The sequence below is a fragment of the Diceros bicornis genome, chromosome 8, assembly GCF_020826845.1.
Source record: "Diceros bicornis minor isolate mBicDic1 chromosome 8, mDicBic1.mat.cur, whole genome shotgun sequence".
NCBI classification, from domain to species: Eukaryota; Metazoa; Chordata; class Mammalia; order Perissodactyla; family Rhinocerotidae; genus Diceros; species Diceros bicornis.
Genome location: NC_080747.1, coordinates 63625758 through 63645740, shown reverse-complemented (window position 1 = coordinate 63645740; position 19983 = coordinate 63625758). Strand labels below are relative to the sequence as shown.

At 40.6% G+C, this 19983-nt stretch overlaps 1 protein-coding gene across 8 annotated transcripts in view; it reads right to left on the bottom strand.

The window, feature by feature from the left end:
* Window positions 1-19983, bottom strand: part of FRAS1 (Fraser extracellular matrix complex subunit 1) — a 420704-nt gene that overhangs the window by 135371 nt on the left and 265350 nt on the right. For 6 of the 8 annotated variants that reach the window (XM_058547329.1, XM_058547330.1, XM_058547331.1 and 3 more), the window contains 7 exons: window positions 18940-19086; window positions 16167-16307; window positions 14844-14984; window positions 13217-13354; window positions 10209-10479; window positions 6430-6514; window positions 3368-3694 (listed from right to left, as the gene is read on the bottom strand). In XM_058547329.1, coding sequence (XP_058403312.1) covers window positions 3368-3694; window positions 6430-6514; window positions 10209-10479; window positions 13217-13354; window positions 14844-14984; window positions 16167-16307; window positions 18940-19086 — 1250 coding nt within the window. The remainder of the gene's footprint in view (window positions 1-3367; window positions 3695-6429; window positions 6515-10208; window positions 10480-13216; window positions 13355-14843; window positions 14985-16166; window positions 16308-18939; window positions 19087-19983) is intronic. The other 2 variants (XM_058547333.1, XM_058547335.1) reach the window with 2 other exon arrangements.

Sequence of the window (19983 nt, the reverse complement as noted above, 5' to 3'; positions counted from 1 at the left end):
TGCCAAAGTGGAAAAAGGAGCATGATTTCCAGAGACGTCTTAATTAACAAAAAAGAAGGCCATTCCTTGAAAGTCCAGAAGTGGAGAGAAACCCACCAATAAGCGTGACTTTTCCCTGCTCACATTTTAGCCCTTATTAGATGCGGAATTACTTTAGAATCATATCGCTAGCAGGCTTGGGTTTGGCAATCCACGCAGTTCATGAAAGCCTGCTCAGCAGAGCATTCTTTACCTTTTCATCTTATTTCTTGTGCCTCCTCCTCCCAACAGAACATATTTCAACATCAGTCCTGGGTCCATTTTCTCCTCAGTGACCCAGTATAAGCCTGGAGGGTGGCAGTCACGTTTACTTGGCTTTACTTGGCCTGCTAGGCCCAGGGTGAAAACATAAGTTTGGGAGAAGTCATGCAGAACTTGAGAAACAAGAGTGAAACTGACAGCTCCTACTCTCAGTCCCAGATGGGCCACCCAGCATCAGCAGAGGCGCCTTGAAGGCTTCTCATCTGACGCAGACATTGATTCAAAGGCAGGAACGTGGGCACCAGCCTCACTCAAGCTGTTGCATCCATCCATCTATCTACCCACCCAGCAAAAATAAACTGAACTCCGACGACGTGTCTTAAGAGAGTAAGACTAAAACAGTTCCTGCTCTCACAAACTTCATTTTTCTATCCCTCCCTTTCTTTCCATCCATCTTACCAGCTTAAGTTTTCTATTGAACAACATTGGGATTAATTTGTACATTCATTCACCAGGAATTAGCCCTAAACTCCTTGGTCATTCCATTTAAGCCACCAGCTAGACATTAGCAGTAATCGGCCTCACTCCAAATTTAATACACGGGTAACCTCAGGGTAAGGACTTGGATGCTCATCTTCAGAAATGGCTATCAGAACAAAATCAGTCATGTCGGACTACACACCTACTAGAAACCGTTAACAGTTGAGGCATTTTTTTCTTCTTGGGCTCCAGTAGACTTATGATTATAAATAGCTTCACTTGTAACAAGATGTGGTGAGTCCAGAGGGAAGACTCCAGGAGGCTTGGGGCCCAGACTGCTTGGAAAGGACATTGAGAAAATGACTAAATTACTGTCTCCATTCTGTCCCTTAAGGGATAAGAATATATGTGACCAAAACATTGAAAAATATGGGCTAGAATGAAAAGAGCTATGTGGTTAAGTGTGAGGAGGCAGAACGTACCTGAGTTGAAATCACAGATCCAGCACCCAATACCTCTATGAAAAATAAACATTTTTAAACCTCTTTAAATATTTTTAAATAGTCTTTCTTTTGTTTCCTCTTTTGGAAAATTAGAGATAATAATTGTACAATCATCCTAGAATGATTATGAAGATCAAATGGAATAATTCACATCAAGCATTAGTGCCCAATAAAGGTTAAAAACAAAACAAACAAAAGCACCTCCCACCCAGAATAGAATTTCCTTTGGAAGAAATAAGGTCATAGAGCCTCTATTCTAACCTTCTTCACTAAGACATTGTAAAGATCAGTAGAATAGATATGAGGAAAAGTACTTTGAATTCCCAAAAGGAAATATATCTGTAAAATATTATCAGTATTATAGTGTTAAATTTATCATTACTACATCCTGGTGCATGCTGGGACTCTGGTCACTGGTTTCACTAATTCATTGGCTAAGAAGCCATTAGCTCAGGTGATAGACAGGTAAGCACAGCACTATAGGAGATGGAGGGATGGGAGGCAGAAGGAGGGACAGACACAGTAAATACCAACATTACTCCCAAGTTATAAGCACTACAAGGATTCTCAAGTTCCATGCTTATGCCTTATTTATAAATTAAAATTCTATTTTTATGTTTTGTTTTGGAAGTCAAAGCAGCTAGAATCCTAGAAATATCCTTCAACCTTCGGCCATACCACACAAGATGATTGTGCGATACACTGAACTGAGCTCCAAACGTGGAGATTGAAACCATGATGGGAAAGGTGGCTGCTGGGGCTGCACTGAAATCCTCTAATAGTCTTTGGAAAGAAACCAAGAAGGAAGAAAAGTATCTGTGTCGGTCTAGACTTCATCTCTTCAGAACTAAACCTCATCTCCCAGGGCTATTGCAAGAGGGTGATAATTAGGATTAGCTACAAGGTGGCTATCTGCCAACTCTATCTCATAATAAGCCTCCACTTACTCTCATCTATCTCATGCCACCATCACTGTTTTCAGCCGCTGAAAATAATGAGACAAGAGCCTGAGAAACTAGCTAGCACATCATATTAGATTCAGCTGCTCACCTTCTCAAGGATCAATTGCAAGTTTTGAGTGATCATTGGTGAGAAAGTGACAAGTGATTTCTAAACTGTCCTCAGCAAATCACTCTCTCTAGCTAATGATTAATAACACTTCAGTAGGTACTGATATTTGGAATGAAAAGTGCAAAAGAAATGATAAGTCTCCCAATCTACCACCGTGGGAAAGAGCCATTCTTGCTGTAACAGAGAAAAGAGCTTCTTGTGAAATACCAAGTAATAAATGGTTTTGAAAATGTTTTTCAATAAGGTCTCTTTAATCTAGCATGGGTTAGCCCAGTATTTCCCAAAATGTGATAGCCATCCCATTAGGAGTATCCAAGAACGTTTTATGTAGCACATGGGTAAATTTTTATAAAATGGTTATGTACTAATTTTCAAATTTTAAAAAAAAGTATAATTCAACATTAAGCTCATGATTCCACAAGTGTTATTTATTAGGATGAGGCCAGAATAAAAAAGTAAGTTGATTCAAAGAAAAATATTAAGTAAATAATAGGACAGGTGCTCATGGATACAGCAAAAGCATATGGAAGTGGCAGGGGAATGACTCAGGCTGTGAAATACTGCTCTTTACTGGGCTCCTACCCGCTAGGCCAAGGATTCCTGTGATTACTGAAAGAGAGAGTTCCCTCATCCTACTCCAGTTGGGCTAACAGAATGGCTGAGCTCATCCTTTGTGATAACCCGACTATGAGCTTCACAGTGCATGAGCCGTTTTAGAAGCGCAGACCAGAACAGAGGTGCACCTGATGCTTATGATCGCCTTCAGGCTGGAGACAAAAGGATCAGTGGACAATGAGGCATTTTTATGGCAGAAAATCAACACAAAAGTTCAAAAGTTTCCCTTTTGTAGAGAACATGGGGACAGGTCTTTCAGATCAAGGGTGCTTCTAACAAAATATAAAATGCCCCCTAAGATCTATCAATCTTCTTTGAATGTGCTATTTCCACCATAGAGTTTAATAAATGTTTGGATAAATAAATAAGTACTCATATATCTTAACTTGCAAAATATTATCCTCAGCAAAACTTCACATCTAGGTGCAAGGAAATTTTGCTCTAGGAATGACACCTACCTTGGGAACGGTCTTCACATGGAACAGTATATTTTGGAAGGAGTGTCCATCATTGGCCTGCAAGACTGCAACATCGGATGTGCTATCGGAGCCGTCGTGAGCATAGTGGAGAAGGCCCCTGGAGAGTTCATCCAGCCGGAATTGATAGATAGGGCTTGCAGGGGACTGAAGTGTTTGGAGCAATTGGCCATGAAGTGGAGGATCGAGCACTTCGACTACCACATCCTGTGGGTTGTCATCATCTCGGATGTCAAGCAGCTGGGTGGTGATGGTTCCCCTCTCTCCTCTGCTAATATGGAGGGCCTCATTTCTCAGCACATAGGGGGCCTGTGGAGTTGAAAGGAAGGAGGAGAAGAGAAGTCATTTAGGAGGAAAAGGGAGAATAACCCAGTGGACTAGATACCAGTTGTGTGCAAACTAATTGATGTTTCTATGCTTTTTAAGGAACTCTAGACGCTCCAGCAAAGTGCCAAACTGTTGCATAGACAAAGTATTTGTCAGAGGGCAGTTAGTCACAGTAACCACAGCAAATGAGGTTACTTCACACCTCTGGTTCTGGAGGTTTCTCAAGCCACTTTTGAGACCAAAGTATTTGTTAGAGGCAATTGAGGTGAGCTGCTTGCTTCTGAATCTCTGAAGCCTCTGCTGTCTTGATTTACATTATATCCTCTGTGTTGCAACTCAGTCAGTTCAGCATCAGGGAACCCAACCAGTTGTCTGCATCCAAGAGAGACTAATAAGAGGTATGGAATTTTTGCACTTGTGTTGCGAGTCAAGCACTTCCCTCCAGGCTATGCTGCAGCATGCTCACTTGGAATAAGATACTTCTGCATTCTGAATTCATGCTATTTTTGGTCCCTCCCAGGAATTTTCTTCAAGCTGTCTCATCCATATCTTGAAGGAGCCCACCCCAACTCAGGTGATAAAGCCTGATAAGATTGTGGTCTGAGTAAGGCAACCACCTGGTTAATTCATGTGGCAAATTTTAATGTTTTCCTGAGGATTATCAGGCTTCCCTCCACCAACTTAAGTAAGCAGATAAAATGTTCTTTCATAAAGATAAAAGTTAATGAACCACAAGAGAAATAACTCATACAAAAAAAAAAAAAAAAAAAAATGGAGGACAGAAGCCAAAGAAAACATGATCTTAGTTTTTTATATCGTTTGAAGTAGAACCATCTAGGACTTTTCTCAGCACATTGCTTTCTTTAATCAAAATGGCTTTCTTTTAAAACTTCACCTCCTGGCCTCCTGGAAATTTTAATATCTATTAAAGTAATGTCTAACTAATGCAGCATTATCCTATTCACATAGTAGGAAACAAGATGATAGTTACTCCTCCGAGTTCCCAAGTGAGAATTCCAAAGCTGTGATTCTATATATGGGAATGAATGGCCCCTTGGATTTTGAAAGAGGAGAGGTCAAAGGTGATGTCAAAATCCATAAATGGAAAAGATCAAATTAACTTACTTGAGAAAATCTCAGGGAGGCTCAAGACCATATTGAAATATCATAGAAATGTAAAGGAACAAAAATAAATTAAAATTCATTTCTAAAATTCCATTTTTACAGAGTTAAAATCATAAAGGTTTCTCATATAATAAAAAACAAAAAAGTGTGCCCTCACTATCTACTCACTTGATTTGGGGAAAATAAACAAACAAAAATCAGGAAACCATGGGAACTCACCACCTCAGATTACGAAGTTACTTGCCAACACCTACCCTACATATTTTATTCACCTAATTAGAGGAACTATTTTAGCACAAACAAAAAGAACAAAATAAAACTTCTGAGGGTAAGTACTGAGAAACATCTAAGCCAGGAAGTCCTGAGTCTTGATGTGGCCCTCAGGCCTATATTTACAGAAATCACATGTTTTACCTTTAATTAAAACAAAATTCATACTCTTAGCCCAACCCTGAGGTCAAATTAACTTAGGTCAATTTCTAATCATTCCTTGACTTCAGTCATCCCTGAAGTGAGAATGCCATCAGAAGAGCTGAGCTGGGCTGTGAGTACCATTTGGCAGTCACTTCTGGTTCAAGTCTGTATGATCCATCGTTGATGGTCTTTTCATTTTTGGACCCAAAATATAAGAATACCAGTTAAAAAACAATGATCTCATGTCCTTCCTGGGATCATGACTAACACACTGCTGAGCTCTGGATATTTAGGTCGTCTTGGTTCCCCATGCTGATATCCACTCACTTGCAGTTCACAACTTAAGACTATATCCATCTTCCTACTCTCTTTTCATGTTTCAGTGGTTCAATCCCTCAAGCCCAGTTACTCAGAGCATCTACTACCATATGCATTCCGGACACATAAGTACAACTTGACAGAAATGAGTGATGAGAACAGAAGAGCCATCACACTGAGTTTTATAGCATCTACCATGATTTCCTCAGACTTATGTTTGGCTGATGATCACACTGGCACCTCACTTAAGTAGATCCTTAATAAGATCCTCTGACTACTGCAAACTGAGTTAAATGCAGGGCAGCTACATGACAGGCAAAAGTAGCCAAACATAATTCCACACCCCTAAAGAGAAATATTTAGACAAAACAAACTCATTTAAGCAAGACTAGGAAAGTCTTAACAACTGGAACAGCTTCAAATTATTCTGAAGGGTTAGTATCAGATTCAGAATAGTAAAGTAAGGCACCGTAATGTAACAGTCAAAAACACGGACTCTGTAGCCAGATATACTGGACACAAATCTCGGCTCTTTATTTATTAGCTGTATCACCATGGACAAGTTACTGAATCTCCTTATGACTTAGTTTCCTCATCTGTAAATTGGGGATAATAATACCTCATAGGGCTGGCATGAAGATTAAATGAGAAACACTAAGAAGAGTACTATAGACCTATTAGTAATTGTTGTTGCTGTTATTACCCACAAGTACTAAAAATTACTCCAGTGGCATTTCATGAGGAAAGTGAGACAAGATTAATTTAGCTCAATTATTTTTGCTAAAACTACAAGGAACCTTGATTTATGCTTGAGAATTAGTAGGCATGTGAAATTATTAATTGAGTGGCACTTTTATTACCTGTGTTGAAAATGCTTGTATATTGATCAGCTGTGGCTCAGAGAAGAACTGCTGGTCACTAATCTTCAGGGAAAAGTAACCTTTCCTAAAACAAGTCCCCAAGAAAGGAATGAGAAAATACAATCATTAAATTATTCTTTAGAAAGACAAGGATTAAAAATATTTTCAGGTTATGTAGATGTAAGAATTTGGATGAAACCATTACAGTAATATCATATTCATACTGTAAATAAAATAAAAATGACCAGCTAAAGATGAACATAGTGAGATGCAGGTAAAACTACTATGCATTCTTAGATCTCATTATAATACAACAATTATGCAAACGTTTTGTTTCTTGCTTTTCTAAGTTATATGTATAAAAGATTGAAAATCAGTTGTCAGGCCAAAACAGGTTAGTTATATATTGTAGGCTAACGGTTAAATTGGAGAATGGAAAGGAATCTTTCATAGTCCCTGACTAGTTCTCAATGATTCCCTCTCCCCTGCAAACCCTATCCCCAAAGCCTGCCCAATTCATGTGAGTGGACTCCCATTAACAATGTCTGCTATATTTTTATTACATGCATCTATCTATCCCCCTCTTTCCGACCCCGCCTGCCTCACACACATTAAATGTGGACTTGACTAGGGAAGGATGGCTTATTCTCTGGAAATTTGGAATTGGCCTGAACCTCCATTTGACTATGCAGGAACCACAGTCTATAGAGTCAATGAAAATATGGAGCAGGCCTGTCTGTAGGAGAGAAGTGAATGCAGCCTATGAGCAAAGAGACACAGAGACAAGAGGTAGAATTGAATCCTGCTCTTGAAGCCTTTGAGATCTAAGCCGCCCCTGCAATGTTATAAAAGCCTTATTATTTTGCTTCATCTAGTTCAAATTGACTTCCATTACTCTTCTAACCAGAGAGTCCTAATTAGTAGAACAAAATAAGACTCACTCTTTGCTGTGGTTTTTACTTCCTGTAAAAGAGTGTTGTTCCAGCAGCTTCAGAGACTACTAGAAGGGAATTCAGAGTTGCCCACCTTCAAAGCCAAAACAAGCACAGAACTCACTGTGGGCTGGTAAGATGTGAGATTAATGCATCATGGGAGGTTTTGGATTCCTGTCTATGATAAGGAGCATTGTTTTAAACGTTCTTTAAAAGGTATTCTTGGAACTAACTACTGATACATGAAAGACTATGGATGGGTCTCAAAAGCATTATGGCAAAAGCCAGAAACAAAAGATTACATACTGTATGATTCTATTCCTATGACATTTCAGGGCAAAACTATAAGGGCAAAAAACAGATCAGTGGTTGCCAGAGACTGGGAGGAAGGGAGCGGCTGTAAAATGGAGACTTTTTTAGGTAATGGAACGGTTCTATATCTTGAATGTGGTTGTGGTCTCAAGACTGTAAGACCGTATGTATTTGTTAACACTAACAGAACAGTACACTTTAAAATGGGGAATTTTATTGAATGCAAATTATACCTCAATAAACCCGATTTTTTTTTAACATTCCTGTCTTCCCTCCCATTCTATGCTCCCCTTCACTTTCTGCCCTATTTAAATCCTTTTGCTCTCTACTCCCACCTCCATACTTCAAGAGAATGCAATTGATGGGAGCAACAGAATGAACAATGAAGGCGTGGTTACTCCCAACCTACTGGGGAAAAACAATTTTTGGTGGCAGTGAGGTTCCAATAACTGTGTTCAGCATCTCAGCTTATCATGGCCACTACGACTATATTTACCAGTTGTCTTGTACTCCACAGGGGCATTCCAATCCCAAAGGAATCCAATCCTAAAGAATCCTGGTCTGTGACAGGTTGCCCTTTTGTTTTTATATCATTCAGAGACTTATATGGTTTCCTTTTTTTCAGGAGTTTCTACCAGCTTTGTTTTACTATTCCTTTTATTGTTTCTTTTGTTTAAATTTTTAAATTAAAAAAAATCCAGTATTAAAATGGATACAAAAAAAGAGAGTCTTGAAAGAATTCCCTGCAAAATAGTTGCCATTCTTTGTCCCATTTAGGGGTCCAAAACTGACTTTGCAAGAAAACAGGTGATGAGAGATTAAAGAAGCTAAAGAGATAAGAGGGTTAACTTTGTCCATGGAGCTTTATATATTTTACACACTTTTCACAAGTGATTCCAAGACAAATGACTACAGGTGCAGAGCTGCGTGTGTGTGTGTGTGTGTGTGTGGTGCAAACACCTAAGAACTATGCTTGAAGCAAAATGAATGCAGGAGACGGAGCACAAATTTGAAGAGCAATACTATGGCATCAGACACCAGAGTTTCAAGCTCCATCTCTGTAGCAACACTTCTCTAGGCAATTAACTTTTGCCCCTTGAGGATGGAAACATATCCATTACTCCTAGTGTTTTTGTTTTGTTTTGTTTTTTTGTGAGGAGATCAGCCCTGAGCTAACATCCGCCAATCCTCCTCTTTTTTTTGCTGAGAAAGACGGCCCTGGGCTAACATCGGTGCCCATCTTCCTCCACTTTATATGGGACGCCGCCACAGCATGGCTTACCAAGCAGTGCGTCGGTGCGCGCCCAGGATCCGAACCAGCGAACCCCGGGCCGCCGCAGTGGAGCGCGCGCACCTAACCGCTTGCGCCACCGGGCCGGCCCCACTCCTAGTGTTTTTAAGGAGGCAGAAATCATAGTGGCTAAAGGCATGGATTGTGGAATCAGAGAGCCTGTGGTTGGAGCCCCTGCTCTGCACTCACAGTCTGTGAGGCCTTGGGCAAGATTATTTACACTCCCAAGGCCTCCGTTTCCCTATCTGTAGGCTGGGAACATAAGTATACACATTTCACGTAAAGTGCTTAACACAACGCCTGGGTCATAGTTAGCACTCAGTACATGTTAGTTGTTCTTATTCCTATAACACGGTCTTTTGAGCTTACTGGCATCACCAGCTCTGAACTGCAATAGGGAAAGGGCCATCTACTTTTCTTCCCACCTATCTCCTTGACCAAACCTTAAAAAAATCTGAAGTTTACTGGTGGCAATAAAAAGCATTCACTGTGTCCTTATCACTGTTCCATGGATTTCAATGTCTTGTTTGCACATATAGGCTGCTCCGAATTATCTGCACTAATGAGGCAGAGCAGGGTGGAGGATAATCCAAGAGGCTAATCTTTGGGGTGCATTCTCCGATTTCTGTTTAGTAGATTTACTCTGCTAATTATATGGCTGTATTGGCTTGGGTTAGTGTTAACATTCAACTGCATTCCTGAAGCATATGTCAGCTGGAGTGGGGGAGATAGCCAGAAGTCTGTTAGGCATCAGGGGAAAACTAGATCAGGCTTAAAAATTAACCACAATTAATCCCATTAAGTGGGTAATAAAAAGTTAACTATGACCCTTAGTTTCTTTCCAACTCTGAAATTCTAGGAACCATACAACATCTTGAAAAGTATTGTCTCCATCCTCTAGCCACTCCTTACTTCCCGTATATTACTTTAATGTTGAAGAAGCAGCTGTAACATCTGGGTATCTAACATGTTTTCTTTCTGCTGGGCCAAAAAACTAGATAATTGTACTAGGAACTTTTCTGTCACAGAGAATTACCTATAATTATGTCATAGAATGAAAATGCCTCTAACAGAAGCACACTCTGAGCAATTACAGTGAAATGATGACAGGCAACTGAAAGCGTTTGCCATTTGTAGAGTATCGATCTTCCCCAGAAGAGAAGGGACAGCTATGGAGAAGAGGAAGGGGCACGAAGCACTCATGGAAAGGAGGCAGGAGGAAAACGACAGAACACTTGAGTCACCTGGGTTTTTCTTTGCTGTGCACAAAACGCACTTTTTTCTCATTCACATCTTTCCAGCTAAAATGGCCAGCCTTGTCGAGCTGAACCTCTTTTCCATTCCTTGAGAGCACTAGCTGACCGTTGGTGGGGGTGCTGACAACATGGAACAGGAGGTCTTCAATCCTGCCATCCTGGTCTTGAACATTCAAGAGGGAAAAATCCAGTGGCTTCATTGAACCAATCGCAAGGGTGAGGGACCCATTCACATGAAGACTGGGGGTGTGTATTTTGCCTGGAAAACATATGAATCCAAAGGTCAGGCTTGGTACACTCACCAATTAGGTTATTTATTTTTATTTACAGAAATAGGCTTGTAATGTTCATTCAGAGCTACAAAGTTGAGACTCTAGGCTACTGTACACCATAAGCCTCCTTCTGATCCAGCGGTTCTCACCCTGGATGCACATGAGAATAACACAGGATCTCGATGTAACCATAAAACACCTAGGAGAAAATAGAGGAGAAAATCTTTGATCTTGAATTAGGCAATGCTTTCTTAGACATGACACAAAAAGCACAAGTGACAAAAGAAAAAAAATAGATAAATTGGACATCTTTAAAATTAAAAACTTTTGTGCTTCAAAGGACACCAGCAGGAAAGTGAAAAGACAACATGCAGAATGGGAGAAAATATTTGCATATCATATATCTGAAAAAAGACCTGTATCCAGAATATATAAAGAACTCTTCTAACTCAATAAAAGACAAATAACCCAATTTTAAAATAAGCAAAGAATGTGAATAAGCATTTCTCCCAAGAAGATATATAAAAGGCCAATAAGCACATGAAAAGGCACTCAACATCATTAGTTATCAGGGAAATGTGAATTAAAACCACAATGTAATACCACTTCACACCCACTAGGAAGGACAATAAAAAGTGTTCCTGAGGATGTGGAGAAATTGGAACCCCCATTGCTGGTGGGAATGCAAAATGTGCAGCTGCTTGGGAAAAACAGTCCGGCAGTTCCTCAAACAATTAAACATAGAGATACCATATGATCCTGCAATTCTACTTCTAGGCATATACCCAAGAGAACTGAAACATATGTCCACACAAAAACTTGTACATGAATATTCATAACAGCATCATTGATAATAGCCAAAAAGTGCAAACAACCCAAACGTCCATCAAGTAATGAATGGATAAACAAAATGTGGTATATCCATACAATGGAATATTATTCAACCATAAAAAGAAATGATGTGTTGATACATGTTCCAACACGGATGAATCTTGAAAATATTATGCCAAGTGAAAGAAGCCAAACCTAAAAGGCTACATATTATATAATTCCATTTATGTGAAATGTCTAAAATAGGTAAATCCATAGAGACAGGAAATAGATCAGTGGTTGCCTGGGGCTGGGACAAGGGGGCAATGGGGAGAAACTGCTAATGGTTATTGGGTTTCTTTTTAGGGTGATTAAAATGTGCTGGAATTAGACAGTGGTGAAGGTTGTATAACTTCATGTGAACATACTAAAAACCACTGAAATGTATACTTTAAAGGGTGAATGCTATGGTATGTGAATTATATCTCAATGATAATAACAATAAAGAATCATATAGGGATCTTTTAAAACAATACTGATACTTGGGCTCCACCACCAGAGATTCTGACTTAGATGTTCTAGGGTGGGACCTCAGATCTTACAAGCTCTCCAGGTAATCCTAATGGTCTGCCAGGGTTGAGAACCACAGTCTTATCTAATACATCTGTCATATCTGACCATCAGACACATCAAGGGCAGGAAAAGAGGCAAGTGTCTGACACCATTTGCTAGAACAGTACCAGTTAATCTACAGTGAAGTAGGATTATCAGTGGCTTATATTCAGAATTCATGTGAAATATATATACTTTGTTTTAAAATTTTACAATTTCTGTCTATAGGAAACATCTGATGGATGAATTAGGATTTCCAACCATGATGTGGAATTCATGCTGTCTCCTGCAAATTATTTTGCCTGGACTTTAATTGGTAGTGTTTCCTTCTACAAGTAGGTCAGAGAGGACAGTTTGGGAATGCCAAGTTTCAGGAGGACTACTTCTGCTGTAAGATTACTCTAATGAAAGTGAAATGCATTTTCACAAGTTGACTTGTGTTACATCCCAAGAGGAGCAAGCTGACTCTCAAGTATTTGGGGTTTCCAGAAGGATCCCAATAAACTAAGCCAAAGATACCTTTTCCCACAGGAAGTCTTAATATCTTCAGAGGCCAGAAATATAGAGACAGAAAATGATTGACTGTGGGTGGTAAAATATGCCTCATGTTATTGATGAAGGATATTCAAAAGCCAAGGAATGCTCAGCTATAATATAACGCCCAAGCTTCATTCACCTATAAAACTTTTGAGTTCAAAATTAAGACTGAATTTAAATTTGCTTCTCCTTGTTGCTTAAGGTGAGGTGTCCATTGATAGGTTGGACAAGACTAGCTCCATTCCTTTAACATGTTACGTTATTCTTAATGGCAAACAGTGTGGCTTGAAATCCATTCACTTCAAACGTGTGACCCTAAAGGGGCAGGCTCCTCGCACTATTCTTTATTTATTTATCATTTATCTCCAGCATGTGCACAAAAGATGTACCATCGCACCCTGGCATAATTAGCTCTACAAGTCTATATAAATATGAATAAATTATATGTGTGTATATACACATGTATATATGTAATCTTCTACAACATGGCTGTAGTTCGGGAACATAACGCCAAATTTCTGATCTGATAGTTGTGACTTTTAAAGCACAGATTGCTTCTTTTTCCCTTCCAAAAATCTTAGAAGTTGAGTTTTCTCAATTTTCCATGTTTTATTAACAGTCCCTATTCCTTAGCAGCACCAGGAGTTTTCCCAGAACGGGGATCCTGCATTTTATATCATGTGAGCCAATTGCGTCTGCAAACTCAGCCTTTGCATGGAGAAATTACAGGTGAATTCAGCAGGCCATGAGAGGAGAAGCACTTACCAGTACATGTGTCATTAGAGGGGGCAGAGAAGCCAGGAACACAGTTGGAAACACAGAGGCCATTCTTCAGAAAGAACCCATGGTCACAGAGGTGACACCAGTCCCTGTGGCTGCACTGCAAGCATGCCCGAGGGCAGGCTACCAAAGAGAGGACACACTAAGTGAGGCACACCAAAGGCACAGGCACCAGCTCGGGCCACCAGTAATAGAGAAACAAAGAGTGACAGCACAGCAACACATGACCTCCAACTAGCAAAAGAGAATTCCAACCCTTTCCTATGGAATTTCAGAGAAAGCTGACCTACCCTCAGAAGGAAAGTGAATACAAAGGAGCACTCTGCTTATACGCTGTGATCTGATAAATGCTGCACCTAAATGGATTGTTTAAAAAGTTAACCATATTGACTTGTAAGGGAGGCAGTTTATAGTGATTAAGAGCAGACACCCTTTCTGGGTCCTGTTCCTCTTCTATCACTTACCAGCTGTCGACCTTGCGCAAGTTCCTTTAACAATCTGTGCTACAATTTCCTCCTCTTAAAAGTAGGGATAGTCCTAGTAGCTAACGCAAATAACTGTCGGGAGGATTACATGGGTTATAATGTAACATGACGAGAACAGTGCCTGGCACTCAAAGGGACTCAATTGCACTACTACTACCACTGCTACTCTTATATTATTAGTAGTACTATTATTATCACTATTATTACTTTAAACGCATGAAGGAGCAAGCTACTTAAAGGACCATAGGATTATTTATTTGGGTCAAGCTAATAATATTCTATAAATCGAGTGTTTACAGCCTAATTTCTCTGCTTCCTTAATTGAGATTTTATTATAGAGAGGTGGTATCGTATAGTTTAAAGGGCCCTGGATTGAAATCAGAAAACTTAGGTTTAATATCTGATTTTATGTTGCCCTGGTTAATACTCTTAAGCCAGGAGTCATAGTTTCTGCGATATTTGACCAAGTCCCTGTGAATATCAAATGAGACAACCCAGATGGAGGTAATTTGGTGAAATGTAAAATGCCACACCTGGGTAATAGCATTTTTATTAACTGTCAGGTATTTTTTAAAGTGGGGCACTTGGTACAAAGTTTTGATAGAAATGTTGAGAACAAACTGAAGACTCTCTCATGGATAGCTCAATAGACAAGGAGATTAAGACTTTAATTTTAGTTTAATAATAAAAGTTCAGTGTGTCTCACTAAATTGCTCCCAGAAATCCTATTCTTCAAGGATATTATGCCACTATCAGGGTCACCAGTAATTTAGCCTACACACTGAAAATCCTGTGCCCATATCAACAGGGCTGATCCACTCTTAATGGATACCTCACCTTAGTTCAAAAGAAGCCTTATATTCCATAAAATATTGGCTTCGTTTCCATAAACACGTTTAGGGACAATATTGATTTGTGCAAGACAATTACTGGCCTGCACTTCCATGTTCTATTGAACCAGCAATTGGCAGATGTGCATGGGAAGCCATCAATTACTTAGGCCAAGCTCCCTCGGTTTTCATTCCACTTCTAATTCAGATTCTCCTTGGTTACCCGAGAATCAGCACACCTGACTTACTGGCTGTCCTCACTTCTCTCCAGAGAACTCAGCACAATCTCCAAGTTACCTGTGCATTTGCGATTTGCATGATCTGCAAAGTACCCCTTCCCACATTCCTGGACACACTGGGCTTCCAAGAGGAGAAATGGCCCTTCACAGCGGGTACACTCATGGGGACCTTGGCACTGGAGACAGTGGCTGTCACAGCCTGAAAGACAAAAGTCAAGTCAACAGGAATGTATATGGCTTTCCAAGAGGCTCCTGGACCTCACGGTGAGGCAGTATTAGATGGCAATCAGCAATACAACCTGGTGTGCTGAGCAAAGCAGCAGACTAGCAGTCAAGGAGCCAGGCTTCTGGTTGTGACTGCTGTACTTACCAGCTGGGTGATTTAGAACTAGTCATGCCACTTCTCTGAGCCTCAGTGTTTTCTCCTATAAAATGGACATACTGTCCCACCCAGCTCCCTGGGTGAAGATCAAATTAAATAATGGAAAATACAAAGCAAACTATAAATGGACAGATATTAGCCATTACTGTTATTATTAACTAGTCCTTGGCTCTGTGTACTGCTTCACTGAAGTGACAATATTTCCTGACTCACCCACTCAGTTATCAGAGTCTCCCAAGAAAGCTCTCAGGAATAGCATGTACTTCAGGTGGGCAATTCAGGGTTGGAAGATTGTGTGGTATTAAATTGAGGCTGAAAGGGGTACTGGGCCAGAGAAAGGTGATGGTGAGATATATGGTATACAGAGGGTTATGGGAAGAAGACGGTGGAATAATATGGTCTTTCTATGTGCTCAAATGACCAGAGTACACAGACCTCCCCATTTGGAGGATAGGACTGTTCAATTTTTTTTTTTCTGCTGAAGAAGATTTGCCCTGAGCTAATATCCATTGTCAATCTTCCTCTTTTTTTGGCTTGAGGAAGATTCGCCGAGCTAACATCTGTGCCAATCTTCCTCTCTTTTGTATGTGGGTCGCCACCACAGCATGGCTGACAAGTGGTGTAGGTCTGCACCCGGGAACCGAACCCAGGCTGCCAAAGTGGAGTGCGCTGAACCCAACCACCAGGCCACGGGGCCAGCCCTAGGACTGTTCAGTTTTTAAGGAAATCCAAAAGTAGCAGTCAAAACATATCTGTTTGTGTGGCCATATACTGCCACAATTCTTATACTGACCTCAGATTTTAGCAAACATTATATTTGGGCTTGGGAGAAGGAAAGGGGCACATTTTCATTTTAATAAAGAGAAGTTCTTGGGAAAGAAACCAGAAATTGGAAAGAAAGCCAGAAAGGAAACCTGCCACAGGCTCCTTCTCAGAACAGTAAAAGTCAGAGGAGGCTGAAGCTTGGATGAGCACAGAGCAGGGGCTCTAGACACTTACTCTTGCAGAGGCCCAAGTCCCGGTAAAATGATGGGGAGCATTGCTCCACGCAGGCCCCGTCCTGGAGAACGTAGCCATCCATGCACTGCAGGCAGTCTGTCCTCAGAGGCCCGCTGCATGCATTGCAACTCCAGTCACACTCTAGAAAGAAAGTTCATGTTACAGCAGCTTCCTTTCTGTCCACCTCAGTATCTGCGACTAATTTATGAGGATGCTGTTTGCAGCTGCACAGGGTGAAGTGAGGAAAATCTAAGAGATGTCAGATACATGAGCTCTAACAAGGCTCTGCTTGTAGCAGCCTGAATGCCTCTCTGAGCTTTAGTGTTTTCTAATTATGTTAGACACAGGCATGTACAAGGATCACTCCACACTTGTGCAGAGCCTGCTTGTCAGCGGGACTGCCGAGGAGCCAGATCAACTTGATCTTATTCCACGGACCCCACAGTTCTTTATCCCTGAGCCATGGTGTCTTCATGCAAAGCCTGCTATAGGACGTGGCCTCCACAAACCTAATCTGGACCTCCTCCAAGAGGCTCGATAAGGATGTCAGAGACTTGACCAAGAATGCATCTGCTACCCCCACTGACACCAGCCACACAACTCGCTACCTCTCAGCAATCAGGTGTTGACGAACACGACGGAAAGAACCAATGATGTCAGAACTAAATGGGGATTAAAGGAACTGTCCAGAAAGAAGGTTTACTGAAATCACAGAAGATCTCATTTAGAGCAGTAGAACTGACTCATTTACATGCACTTACATGCTCATCAAGCACCTACGAGATGCACAGCACTGAACAGTGGGGATAAAGTGGGTAAACTCTGCCTTCAAGGAGCTTATGTTCTCATGGGTTCCAACCTCGGATGTGCACCCAAATAATCCAGGGGGCTTGTTAGAACTCCAGATCCTGAGGCTCAACGTCAGAACTACTGAGTCAGTCTCAGGGATTGGGGCACAGGAAAGCATGTCGCTGCTGCTATTGTTGTTTTTGTTATTATGCTTATTATAGTTGCTACTGTTGCTGTGATTTTTAATGGCCCAGGCAATTCTGATACCTGAGAAAACTCAGGTTTGAAAGCCACAGTTCTAGCTGGTAAGGTAAGTCCTTCATGCATGGAAGATAGGACAAGATAGTACAGTTAAGGACTGGGGTTTTGAAGTCAGGCAAGTCTGTGTTCAAGTCACGGTTTTGCCACTTTTAATCTGCATATCTTACATGCCTTCCTTAACCTTTTTGAACTTCAGTTTCCTTATCTGCAAAACAGGGGTAAGAATAATACCTATTTCATAAGGCTATTGTGGAGATTAAAGGAAATAATGAATGTAAAGACGTTAGCACAGTGCCTGGCACATAGTAACAGGTTCAAAAGTGTTCACTGCTGAACTGTTTTTCTTGGAGAAACTCAGTACTGCCTCACTCTACCATCCCTCCCCACTAAGAAGCTGGGGAAATGTCTCATTAGTCACCTTTCTGTCTTCCTTGATGCAATATTTCTGAATCCCAAACAATTAGAATGTAAATGTGCAAGATAGTAGACGTGCTTCCAAGAAGGTTTATAAAGTTAATCTCACTCATTTATTTGGCTGAATCAGTCCTAAGAAAAAATGACTAAAACAGAGCCTTGAAAACTGCCAGCATAGTTATGAAATCATTTACAATGGAAGGATTTGTGATAATCTTGTTTTTCACCACAAACTGACAACCACTGGTTGGAAGGGAAAAAATAGAAAAGCTTCTGTGGTCTTGAGCACAGCGGACCACCTAAGTTGACAACAAAGTAGACTTTCTTGGAATGGAAAGTGTGCAATTTTGCAAAGCTTTAAAGCATCCCAAGTTTACTTGACAGATGTTTGACCTCTATATCTGAGCCCTAGCTCCTCTGGCAGAACCAGAGAGATGGGGGAAACGTGGAATGGAGGAATGGAGAAGGAAAATGGAACAGGAGCAAGGAAAATCCATCCTTAACACTGTTTTTCCCCTTGCTGAGCACTGCCATGCAAAAAGCATAAGTTCCAAGAATTCCAACCACTGGAAAACAAGGAAAAAGGTGCCTAGTTTTTGACATTACCTCCTTATCAACTTCTTGAGGACAGGGACTGTGTCTTCACTCATTTAAGCATGTTAAGCAGAGATGAATAAATCAGACACAACTCCTGAGCTCATTAAGCGCAGAGTCTAGCAATCTGGAGCTGTAATGCAAGTGCCTACAGGGCCCAGGAAGGTAATGTAAATCTTTGAAATAGGCCTGGTGTGATAGAAGAGGGAATGATGGGGACTGTGGTGACCTAAAGAGATCATGCTCCATCCAACAGAGATAACAGCTACTCATCTCCAACCTACTGTTGCATTTTGGGAATGCAAATCCAATATTGCCAGATCTTCTGACTTTTTCAAAAGAAATTGAAAATCTCAACTTTGATATGTGAAGTTTTCTGATTTTTAAAAGGCAAATAATTAAAAATTTTAAAACACTGGAATATTAGGTAGGCCAAGAAAAATATGTCTTGGGCCAAATACAACCTAGGGGTTTCCAGTTTGCCACCTCTGGTCTAGTTACCAATACCTTGTGCAATGCCTGGCACACAGTAGGTGCTCAAAAATATTTGCTCAATAAATCAACTAATGAATACATACATAATGACTTCTTGCTATCATCAGAGAAAGTCTAAACATATGATGATGGTATTTTCCCAATGTGGGAGATTGGACATCTATAGCAAAGGAGCATCACTGAGTAAAAGAATCCTTGCACAATTCTAGAAGAGCTTTACCTTTGCACGTCTTGGTGGGGAAGTCAAGATAGTATTGCGGGGCACAGCTCTCATACTGACATTCCCCAAAGAGCAGGACCTTGTTCGGATCGAGGCAGGAGGTACAGCTGGCCTGTGAATCACAGCTTCCACAATGTGTGTTGCATGCTGAGCAGACAGGAAAAGAAAATGACCAGATCATTACAATTGCAAATACTGAAGCACTGATCAAACCCAGACAGACACTGCAAAGGAACACAGCCCTGCTCCAACCTGTTCTTTAATTACGGCTCATAACCCTCCCCTGTGATCAGCAGAAACAGAAAATGCAGTCTTATTTTCCAAAATAAAATCCTATTTTCGAGAGAAAATAAATTATAAACTCAAGAATGGAAATCCCACATCCAAATTGCCCTGTGATTCAGCAAGAGAATTTATACTTACTCCAAGATCTCTGAAATAATAGTCCAGAGTTTTATTTGAATCTTACTTCTTAAGGAGTCAAGCCCCCTATAGTTGATGATGTAGATTTAGACTTTTGTGAGATGTCAAGATAAGAATTAGGCATCAACTTTATTTTGGAGCTCAGGAAATCTCACATTTTAAGATACAAAGGACTTAAAGGTGACCTGGCTAATTGATTTGCCCAGCTGTAATTCTTAGCAGCCACTTAATTCAGGCATTCAGGGATGATCCTCAAATCTGGTCTTGCTTCCATCCTCCCTAATTTAACAACTGGCACTTCTCCATCTACTCAGTTTCATGCTAGAAACCTTGGAATCTATCTTGACACCTCCCTTTCTCTCACTCCTAATCCAATCACTCATTGGATCTTATTTATTCAAACTCTCCTATATAATTCTCAGGACTTTTTGCTTTTCTCTGTATCCACAAATGCCAATACATCCAAGCCATCATCATCATCTCCTACTCGATTACTATCACAGCCTCTTGGTTTCCCCACATCCAGTTTGACCCCTTTGCATTCTACTTTCCAAGTACCCACAAGAGTGATTTTTTTACTCATACTGCCCAGGTTTTCATCTACAAACTCATATCTTTCTT